The following is a 12,111-nucleotide window of genomic DNA, read 5'->3' as shown; positions in this document are numbered from 1 at the left end:
TTGAGTGCATTTGTTCATACATAAAGTTACTGTGTCTGAGATGTGGGGTGTAATGTATAGTTCTAAATATTTGATATGGTGAGAACTCCATGCGAAATTTGAGACGGTAAAATCCGATTTAAACGTATATTTAGTTAAGGGCAGAATCTCGCATTTATCAGTGTTTAGCTTATATCCAGAAATAAGGGAATATGTTTGGACTTCAACTAGAAAGGCGGGATTTATTCGCTTGGATTGGAGATAAAGAGCAGAATATCAGCGGCATAAGCTGCGAGTTTGATATGGTGATCAGACATTTGGAAGCCATGTATGTGTGGATTCTGGCGTAATTTGGAGAGGAAAGGTTCCAGAGCTAGATTAAACAGGAAGGGAGATAAGGGACAGCCTTGACGGACACCTCTACCCAAGTCAAAAAATGGGGAAATCAAACCGTTAGCACAAACTGCTGCGTGATGGTTGGAGTAGAGAAGAGAAATCAAGGAGATATATTAAGGGCCAAACCACTTTAGAGTATAGAATAAATAAGTCCACTCAACCCTGTCAAACGCTTTTTCCGCGTCCAATGCAATTGCTGCTAGTCAATATTTTAGGCGGGGGGATTTGGATAAAATGTTAAAAAGAAGTTGAGTATTGTCTGTAATGAAACGTCCCTTGACAAAACCAGATTGCTCCTTTCCCAGTAAATTTGGTAGATAGGAATCCAATCTAATAGCTAGTGCTTTTGAGAAAATCTTATAATCAATATTTACCAGGGAAATGGGCCTGTAATTTTTACAAAATTTAGAGTCTTTGTCTTCCTTAGGGATAAGGCAGATATGTGCTTCTGAAAAAGATCCATAGGACTTATTTTGGGAACTAAAGAAATTCGTTAAGGAGTACAATTTAGGCAAAAGGATTTTAGAAAAATGCAGATAAAATTCAACCGTAAAGCCGTCCGGACCCGGAGCCTTATCTTTTTTAAGAAGTTGAAGAGCAGAGAGTAATTCTTGTTGTGTGATATCTGCCTTTTTTCCCTTTCTCTAGTGATTTATGCACTTATTGTAACAGTCCTTATTAATGACAACCGGTTGAGACACTGTTGTTTTCGTTATACATTCCACCCAGTCTCAACTGGGTCAACGGGTATACTCCTGAACTTTGTTTTTTCAAGAAAGAAGCTAGACTCTCTTTGAAATTTCTCTTAGGTTAAGACAAAGCCAAACTGCATCTGGCTCCTCTCTGGCTCTCGGGCCGTGGGCGACTCTTTGCAAAGCTTCTCATGGATAAAGAATAAATATTAGAGGAAGGAGCTGTCCTGAACATGAACAAAATGTATCAGAAAGTGGGCAAAGAGAAGCGACAAGGAACAATCCTAGTCACTCCACTCTAATACTCACCTCCTGCGTCATTGTGGAATGAGAGGGCCAGTCTGATACTCTGATTGAGGTTGGGGAGAGATAAGCTGCTCTTCCTGCTATTCCTCCTACCACCTTCTCTCCCCACAGCCAGAAATAATGCTCAGGACAAGTGTATGGCAAGGGAGGAGCTGGAGGGAGTGATAGCTGCCTTTAGTCCCTCTCGTGGCCCTGCACATCAGCTAAGTCCTGGAGAAGGACCTGGGAAGGATCTGGGAATGGCTAGGAAATCCCTCCCGGTCCTCCCTATATGTGTGACATCAAATGTGATGTCACACACACATATCAATGAGGAAGCCCATCAGGTGGCACCATGCGTCTTTATTTGAGAGTTTGTTGGTGCCCAGAATCAATCGGGCAAGACAAACTCTCTCTCTCCAGGGTGTGGGAGAGACAAAGCTCGCTCAGATGAGGAGGAGGGCAGAGTTTCCTGAATCTAACAGAGAGAAATACCACCTGACACCACCAGGGGCTCATGTGAGTGAGCATCTTTTTCCCCACATTTGTAGTGGAATACAGAGTCACTTTCTGCGGGGAATCATGGCTAGCATCTCCTGCTCTCGGTATATTCCCTCTGCAGTGGTGCTATTCCTGATGCAGTAATTGGCAGGGTTCTGAATGCTTTCTAACTATCTGGACTGCATCCTTTCACAAGGAAAGGAGAGTGGCAATAGGCAGGCAGTCAGACTTTTTGTCTGACCACCATTTTATATCATTAATAGTGTATTCCATAATTAGTATCATAAGCAAAATAACATATTTTTCCACTATGCTTACTTCCAAAGGTTTTTAACAATATAAGTAGCTGATCGACACTCTCAACCAACTCAATGCTTCTCAGTTGAATCTCGTGGAAATACATTTGATTTTGGGACATGCAGGCTGCAGTCAGATGTCTTAACCCACAGAGTTATTTTTGCAAAATAATGAGAACAATAATAAAAACAATTACAAACACAAAAATGATAATAGGTCACATCTGTATGACACTAGAAATTGTGTGTAAAGTTTAGGCAGCCAGTAACATTTTTGCAATATTTTGCATATACTCTAATGTTTTATAATTAAGGCTTTCAGTTTTCTGTTTTTACAGATTTTTACAGTTAAATACAGACATTAAACAATGTGTTTCCAGTCTGCATTTATTTTAAAAAGTGGAAAAATACGAAAAATTGAGCACCTTCTGAGTCACTTCTCCTTGTTGTTGTTCACAAATTCCCTGCCAATAGTCGTGCAGACTGAGAACATACGTAGTTAAAAGACACATTACATTTCCTTAAATAACTGCATATCTTAACATATGATTGTGTTATTATGCAAATATTCTCACCTGAATGGATAGTTTTATTATATCTGACTGATAAATGTGGCAAAATTGGACAGACATTAAAGTATGAGTGCACATGTATTGGTTAAACATATGGAAATATATACGAGGTACTGATGCATTCATTCACAAAATAAATATGGATAAATACATATGGAAATGTTCAAAAAATAAATACCATAAAACTGGTATTTATAATCCATGCAGGATGAACAGCAAGCAAGTCATGCACGAGGAGCCTAGTTACTAGTTATGTATGCTAAATCCTGTGATAAGCACACAATATAATAGAGGGAGAGGATATAGATATACGGCTAGAGCAGTCGACCTCAAAGCTGGGGAACCGGGTTCGAGTCTAGGCAACGACGTTAACATCCTGTCATTTTGGGCAAATCACTTAGGGGCCTATGCATCAACAATGCCATTTGCGATTCCTTATTAGCGAAAAATAAGGAATCGCTAATAAGGAATAGCAAAAGGCTATGCATGTAGGAATCGCTATTCAAATAGCGATTCCTTAATATTCCTTATTACCGAATCGGTAATACCGAATCGGTAATAAGGAATACCTACCCATTCATTCCTATGGGCTTGGAGGCCCATAGGAATGAATGTAAAGCCAGTCTGTATTAGCGATTCGGTATTACCGAATCGCTAATAGCAGGAGCACTTTCAAGGGTGCCAGGGTGTCAAAAGGACACCCTGTTGCACCCCTGAAAATGATATGTGCACATATGTTGCACACACACATGCTCTAAGGGCATGTGTGTGCGCAACATGAAACTTTGAAAAATGCACAAAAGTGCATTTTTCAAAGTTTTTGCAAATTACCATGCAGTTCATCTTCATGGTAATTTGCTCCCCCTATTAGCGAAATCGCTAATTTTTTAACTTTGATGCATTGCATTTAAGGAATCTCACTTTGGGATTCCTTAAATGCAATCGCTATTTAAGGAATCGGTATTTAAGGAATCCCTATTTAAAGAATCGCTATTTAAGGATTCCTTAAATAGCGATTTCTGCTTTTGGGTTGATGCATTGGGATTGGGTATTTTTTCCTTAATACCGGGAGCTATTACCGAATCGGTATTTTACCGACTGGATTTTGGGTTGATGCATGAGGCTGTTTATCTCCCCGTGTCTAACAAAAATGAATGTGTCTTTCTGCAACGAAACTGGTTCTCATCTAAAGCGCTCTGATACCCGATGTCTGGGGTCTAGTTCGCGCTATATACAACTCTTAACATTTTTTCAAACAGTAGCAGGTTTAGAGGATGTCGCTTTACAGCAGACGCACTGAAAAAACAATATTCCATATCACAATTTACTGGAGAAGATGCTTTGAACAGTTTAAATATAACGTAGCCCATATACGAAGACCCCTTTAGAATCTGTATGATTTTAAGGGAAACCTGGAAAGAAATCTTTATATGTGATAAAAGTATGTTGTGATATAAAACTTCATATAAGGTGTTCTGTTGAGCTTAACAAAACCCTTGACTTTGTCCCCGATCTATTTTTGCCTCAAAGGCATTTAAGACCATCAGTTATGTCATTCAATCGTTTGCCTGTTCCCAAGCAATAATTACAATCATCAATCACCAATCTTAAGTTGCCCCAGACACCAAGTGAACCATATGTAGGCATTAAAACACCGATATATCTTCGGTTCTCAAGTAAAATCATCTGTCTTAACTTCGTTTTATTTGAATTTATAACTCGGTTTATTGACCAAAAACACAATTACTTGAGAGAACTATTCATATAATTGTATTTTTGATCAATACATTTGGCTATAAACTCATTTTTTAAGGAACTTCGGCGTTTTACAACTCATTATGCGCAACTGGAAATAACACAGTGACAATATGTTAGAACAACAAAAAACTATTTTTACATATTAAAGCAATATGTTCCCTGGGCATATAACAAAGGATATTTGAGAGCACCTCAAAAGCGGCGAAGGGTGGCCCATAGTGGAGATGCGTACGATTCCAATAAAAAAAAAATATGATTATAAGACAAAACGCATACGTACAAAACTATCTGAGCCTCAGGCTGGGAAACGTGAAGTGCTTCATTGCGATGACCATGTTTACTTAAATCACATAATTAGCCAACTATTCCCTGTAATTCTTCAACTTTTTTTCTGTAGGTATTCCATACAGTCGAAACAAAAACGTTTCTAGCTACATTGTTTTATTGATACCGGTCTTTACTAGGATGATAAGTAAAAGTTAAGGTCTATATCAACACTTTCATTACACCATTAAGAAAACTGTTATTCACTACAATAGAGTCACAGCAGTGATAACCTAGTTTGTTTTCCACTTCTGCGAAGTAACAATGCTTACTATTGGACTTGGCGCCTGCCTCCTTCAGACCATGTTTATTAATTTTAGGTCACACAATCTGAAAAGCCTGTTCACAGCAGTGGAGGTGTTTGGAACCCATGTACAAAATTAAATTGTAGATTGATAATTGATTAAAGGGGATGATTTTCACCTCCGGTTTCTGAGTGACATTCCAGGCAACTCCAGCTTTGCTCTTGTTGTCGTTTTCATGTCACTCAGAACTTCTCGTTTAAAAACATTCCCGTTATTCACAGTTACAAGTATATAATTCTGTATAGTCACACTCATCATGTCTAAGAGGTCACAATTAGTTTGAGCTGAAGAAAATCTACCTTGTCGTAATCACTGGCCTTTCTATGGGCGGCATTATGCACAGGAACCATGGATATGATATTTCAAATAGATTTTGAATGGATTTTAGATGATAGATGGTGTGTCTGATTTATCTTCTTGAATATACATTTTATAACTCTTGCAGTTATTGTGTCATAGTTATTAACTCACCTATATACCGCTTAGAAATGTTCCTGATAAGTGTTTTCCACTCCAACACCTGCATTTTGTCTTCAAAATCGTTAAAATGCTCAGAGGGGCTTCCCATCAGTTCAAACCCTTCAGAAAACAAGATAACACATTTTTGTATGATAGTCAACAAGGCTACTATGAACATCAGATAACTGAGTGCACTGACAACAACGAAGCTAACTTGATCTCTTAAAAATTGTCAGAGGTTAAGAAAGCAAATAGTGATAAAAATGTAATCATTATAATCAAACTCATCTTTAAAACTTTCGACGGCCATTTTAGCATATAGGGGACATTCAATGATGAGGATTTGTGGGAAGATGTATCCATCAGAAATAATGTAGGAATAAAGTGGGTTATTAGCTGAGAGAGGCGAGGGCCCTACTCAACTAATGAATGCAATCCTTGTCAGTGTGAAACACAAATGCCACTAAATAAACCTGCACTTAACCTCCTGGTAGCTTGGAGCACAAGTAATCAGGCATTAATTAGAGGCAATGTGTAAAGTGTTTATGCAGCATTCAAAAAGTAAAAAGTGAACACAAGACAAATCCCAAACCTTCTTAGAAAACGGGTAAACTTTAATAAATAACATGACACCAAAACAACAAAAATCCACTAAGTAAACCAGAGTTGTGCATTTTTAACTTTCAGGTAAAAACAGCATCAAAAAACACAAAGTTGGTTGCACTGGACCAGGTCAAAATCAAAAAGTTCAGGCCCACTGCAATGCAGGGACCAGGTGCATCCTGGGGTGGAGAGTTTACCTTTTACTCTAGAGGTCTTCAAACTTTTGTAGGGTGAGCCCCCCCGCTCAATTTTTTAGCTGTTGGCCCCCCCCCCAACACCTGACAGAAATTTCTGGAATCTGGTACACTACATAATTGACCGCCGCGCGCATATTCTGGGCCATATCCAGCAAATAATGTTCAACATAATAAGAGTGTTTAGTAAAGTGCAGGTTTGTGAGTGGGTGTGCTGAAATGACAGATTATTACATAGCTCAAACCACCATTTTCCTAGATAAAATGTGCACAAATGGTTTTTACTAGGATGCTTTGTTTTACACATGACATTGATTGATAACACCACCAACATAAATGTGACGGGTGTGCCTGTTTTTTGCCACAGACGGTCAATCTGTGGATAGATTTTTGCTACTGCCATCCTCAGGTAGTGCTCTACATCCAGGGGCAGATTTACAAGGAAGTGCCGCAGTGTGGCACCGCAAGCCCTTTGGCTGCGCCACGCTGCGGCACTTCCGAAGCACAGGGATACGACATATTTACAAGAATATGATGCATCTCTGTGCTTCCCCCTGCGCTGGCGCACAAACTGCAGCCATGCGCTGGCGTAGGCATCCTTGCACCACGGTGCAAGGATGCCTGCGTTATGGGGAGATTGTTTTTGTGCAGGAAGGGGCACCTTCCTGCACATAAACAATCACTACAGGCATTTCCCTCTTTCAATGCATGCTGTAGAATGCAGCACGCATTGAAAGAGGGAAGAACGAGGAGAAATGAAAGGAATATGCTACTTACCAGTATGCATCTGTTCTTGGCATGTAGAGCTGCAGATCTATACACTTTTGCATAGATCGCCATCTGGTGTTGGGCCCGGATGTTTGCAGTTTGTTTTTCTTCTTGAACAGTCTTTGGAAGTCACGAGTTCGGTGACTCCTCCTTCGGTCCGTACTGCGCATGGGCTTCGGCTCCATCCTCAGATTGTTTTTCGCCAGCAGGGAAAAGATGGAGCGTAGTGATAATAGTAAGAAACCCATGTGTGTTGTATCTAAATAAGATAGACTGGAACGGATACAGGTAGCCGGGGGTGGTGGGTGGGCGTGTATAGATCTGCAGCTCTACATGCCAAGAACAGATGCATACTGGTAAGTAGCATATTCCGTTCGAGGCATATGAGCTGCAGATTATACACTTTTGCATAGATTATATAGCAGTACCCAACCTTAGCGGCGACCACCGGTATCCGTTGCAGTGGTTTGAAATAGTGTCTTTAGTACAGCCTGGCCCACACTAGCTTGTTGTTTAGAGTGCACGTCTACACAGTAATGTTTTGTGAAGGTGTGCGGTGTTGACCATGTGGCTGCTTTGCAGATGTCATCTAAGGGTATGTTCCCTAGAAACGCCATAGAAGCCCCTATCTTTCTTGTAGAGTGGGCTTTAGGTGGAACAGATAATGTTCTTTTTGCTTTTTGATAGCAAGTTTGTATGCACTTTACAATCCACCTAGCTATCCCTGATTTAGAGATGGGGTTGCCCTTATGCAGTGGAGAGAAGGAGACAAACAACTGTTTAGTCTTTCTGAAAGGTTGCGTTCTTTGTATGTAGTACAGTAAAGCCCTTTTAACATCAAGTGTATGTAGAGCCCTTTCCGCAACAGATTGAGGTTGCGAGAAAAAAAACGGTAATTTTACCGATTGATTAAGATGGAAGGGGGAAATGACCTTGGGCAAAAATTTGGGATTTGTGCGAAGTATCGCCTTGCTGTGATGTATCTGTAAAAAGGGTTCTTGTATAGTGAACGCTTGTATCTCACTAACCCTTCTAAGGGAAGTGATCGCTACGAGGAAGGCTGTTTTCCAAGTGAGGAACTGTAGCTCACATTTATGCATTGGTTCGAAAGGCGGGCCCATTAGCCTTGTAAGAATTACGTTTAGATTCCATACAGGGGAAGGTGGTGCCCTGGGTGGAATTACTCTTTTAAGGCCTTCCATAAAGGCTTTAATAGCAGGCACTCTGAACAGTGATAAATGCTGTCTGTTTTGCAGGTAAGCAGCAATTGCTGCTAGGTGTAGGCGTATGGATGAATATGCCAGGTTACACCTGTGAAGATGGAGCAGATAGCATATGATGTGCTGTATGGATGCATCTAAGGGGTCGATTGTATTGTTACGGCAGTAAACAACAAATCGTTTCCATTTTGCGGCATAGCATGCTCGAGTGGTAGGGCGTCTGGCTTCCCTGATAATGTTTATGCAATCAGGGGGAAGGTTAAGGTATCCAAATTCTAAGATTTCAGGAGCCAGATCGCAAGGTTGAGCTGAGCTGGGTCCGGGTGCCTGATTTCTCCATGGTTCTGGGCTAGGAGGCATGGGGGCAGGCGCAGCTTTTGGTGTGGTACCACTGAGAGCTGTAGTAGTGTGGTGTACCACGGCTGCCTGGCCCATGTTGGAGCTACCAGAATGAGTCTGAGGGAGTGCTGTTGTAGCTTCCTTACCACTAATGGAATTAGTGGGAGAGGTGGAAAGGCGTATGCAAATTTGCCTGACCAGTTCATCCATATCGCATTGCCTTTGGACAATGGGTGTGGGTATCTGGCGGCGAAGCTTGGGCATTTTTTGTTTTCGTGGGTGGCGAAGAGGTCTATCTGAGGATGCCCCCACTTGTGGAAGAATGGGTGAAGAACTTGTGGATGCAGTTCCCATTCGTGCATTTGCTGCGTTTGTCTGCTGAGCAGATCTGCCATGGTGTTTTGTATGCCTGGGACGTGTTGTGCCAGGAGAAAGATTTTTTGTGGAATCGCCCATCTCCATATGCTCTGTGCTAAGCGGGAGAGCTGGGGAGTGTGTGTCCCCCCCTGTTTTTGAATATAATACATTGCAGTCATATTGTCTGTGCGAATTTTGACTGCCTTGGCTGAAATTTGTTTCTGAAACGATTTCAGGGCTAGAAAGATCGCCAACAACTCCAGATGATTGATGTGGAGTAACCTCTGTTGTGGCGTCCATACACCTTGCACTGTGAGGTGTAATAGGTGCGCTTCCCAACCGGAGAGCGATGCGTCCGTTGTTAGAATCACCTGAGGAACCGGGTCCAGGAACGGTCGCCCTTTGGAAAGGTTTGTGGTGTTCCACCACTGCAGAGAGCGATGGGTGCGACCGTCCACCAACACCAGATCCGTCAGCTGTCCCTGGGCTTGGTTCCACTGGCGTGCTAGGCACTCTTGGAGTGGACGCATGTGAAGTCTTGCATGAGGCACTATGAAAATGCAAGACGCCATCATCCCTATTAGTTTCATGAACACTCTTGAGAGTGCTGAAGAAGGAACTTTTGGCGCAGGGCTTGCATGCTTGCGATCCTGGCTGAGTTGGGATAGGCTATAGCTTTTGAGGTGTCTATAGTGGCACCGAGGTATTGCTTTGTGTGAGAGGGTATTAAGTGGGACTTTTGGTGATTCACCGTAAAACCTAGCTGGTGGAGTAGTTGTATGGTAGTGTTTGTATTTTGTACACACTGGTGGTAGGACGCGGCTTTTATGAGCCAGTCATCCAGGTAGGGGAAGACGTGAATGTTTTGTCTTCGGAGGTGTGCTGCCACTACTGCTAGGCATTTGGTAAACACCCGTGGTGCGGTTGTGACCCCGAAGGGGAGAACCTTGAACTGATAATGTTGGTTGTCCACCACAAATCGGAGGTACTTTTTGTGAGCCGGGTGTATTGGGATATGAAAGTATGCGTCTTTCAGATCCAGTGTAGTGAGAAAGTCGCCCTGACGGAGGAGTGGGAGAACTTGCTGAAGAGTTACCATATGAAAATGGTCTGAATGGATGTATGCATTTAGAGGTCGGAGGTCTAGAATGGGCCGTAGGGTCTCGTCTTTCTTCGGTATGAGAAAGTACAGAGAGTAGACCCCTAGATTTTGCTGATCGACGGGTACCTGCTCTATCGCGTGTTTTTGCAGGAGGGAGAGTACCTCTTGTTTCAGAAGTGTGGTATGTTCTTGTGACATCGCACGTTGTCTGGGTGGAATATTTGGGGGGGTAGAAGTTAGTTCGAGACAGTACCCTGACCGAATAATTTGGGTTACCCATTTGTCCGATGTTATGGCTTCCCAGGTGTGAAGGAAGTCCTGTAGTCTGCCCCCGACCGGAGTGGAATGGTCTGGGGGGAGCGGGGGAAAGTCATTGTGTGGGCGGTGTGGCAGAACGGGCGGTGTTGGTTTTGCCCCTGCCTTTATTATTGTTTCCTCGATATCCACCTCTTTGGTAGCCCTTTGAGAAGGTATTTTGAGGAGGGGACTTGTAGGAAGTGGAGGCGTTATCGGAAGAGTAACCTCTGCCAGAGCCTCGAAAGGAGGAACGGCGAAAGGAGCGTCTAGGGGTTTGTGATTGCAGGGCTCCCATAGACTTCGCCGTATCCGTATCCTTCTTCATTTTTTCCAGGGCTTCGTCTACTTTTGGGCCAAATAAGTGGTGTTGGTCAAAAGGGTGGTTTAAAATAGATGCTTGGACCTCTGGTTTAAAGTCTGAAATTCTGAGCCAGGCGTGACGGCGAAGCAGGACACTGGTGTTTATAGCCCTGGACGCCGTGTCTGCTGCGTCAAGTGCACATTTGATAGAGGTGTTGGTAATAATCTTCCCCTCTTGTATTAGCTCATGAGCCTTATTCTTATATTTATCCGGGAGGTGCTGCATGAGAGCCTCCAGCTCATCATAGTGCGTTCTATCGTACCTTGCCAGCAGCGCCTGTGTGTTGGCGATGCGCCACATATTGGCAGCTTGGGAGGCAGTGCGTTTGCCTGACGCATCTAAAAGCTTGGATTCCTTATCAGGTGGTGGGGCCTCACCAGATGACTGAGAGTTGGAGCGCTTCCTAGCTGTGGAGACCACTAGTGAGTCTAGGGGTGCAGGTCCTTTAATATAGACAGGATCCCTGGGGGCTGCCTTGTACTTCTTTTCTATTCTGGGGTTTAAGACCCTAGCTCTAACGGGGTCTTTGAAAACCTCAGTGGCATTCTTGGTCACCCCTTTAAGCATGGGTAATATAGCGGTGGATTTATCTGCTATGTCAAAAGTGTCAAGTAGGAAGTCTTCCTCAACTGGATCACTGTGTAATTCTACCCCATGGTAATGTGCCGCCCGTTGTAAGAGGTGGTGGAACCCCAGGGAGTCCTCTGGTGGAGACGGCCTGGATGGATAGAGATCATCCTGAGGCACATCTGGGACATCGGGATTGTGATAATCCTCCCATGGGTCAGGCGTTCCCAGAGGAGTGGGGTCCTGCGGGGCATCTGTGGGATCATAGAATGGATCTCCGTGGTCATCAGGGTCTGGAGACGGGGTTGGAGACCGGTGAGGCAAGGGTGGAGAAGGTGGGGGAGGAGATGGAGGAGGTGGAGGAGGAGGAGGTGGAGGTGGTGGGGAGGGTACTCTGAACGGGGATGTGGCAGAGTCCTTCCGTTTTGGTGGTGGAGGAGGAGTTGGTTTGTCCAAAAGTCTTTTCTTGACAGACAAAATTAAATGTCCAGTCCTTAGATCCTTTGTTAAAGTCTTTTGAAGAGGATCCGGTGCGAAAAGCTCCTCCGGCACCGATTCGTCCATCGGTGCCGACGTTTTCGGAACCGAAGGCTTCGTCGGTTTATCCGCGCCATGCTTTCTTTGGATGTCCGATTTTTGGGTCGGCGCCGAGGCATGCTTCGGCACGGAAGTGTCGGTGCCGAGGGATTTGTGTTTGGTCGGCACCGAGAGGCCAGGTTTCGACACCGATGGCTTC

The 12,111-nt window shown here is 43.4% G+C and overlaps 1 protein-coding gene across 1 annotated transcript in view; it reads right to left on the bottom strand.

Moving 5' to 3' along the window:
* IDUA (alpha-L-iduronidase) overlaps positions 1–12,111 on the bottom strand; it is a 1,533,398-nt gene that overhangs the window by 1,220,531 nt on the left and 300,756 nt on the right. The window contains exon 4 of the mRNA XM_085640933.1: positions 5,580–5,687. Within this exon, the coding sequence (XP_085497059.1) occupies positions 5,580–5,687 (108 nt within the window). The remainder of the gene's footprint in view (positions 1–5,579; positions 5,688–12,111) is intronic.

Source organism: Triturus cristatus, chromosome 2_2, assembly GCF_964204655.1.
Source record: "Triturus cristatus chromosome 2_2, aTriCri1.1, whole genome shotgun sequence".
NCBI lineage: Eukaryota > Metazoa > Chordata > Amphibia > Caudata > Salamandridae > Triturus > Triturus cristatus.
This window is presented reverse-complemented; position numbering and strand designations above follow the sequence as displayed.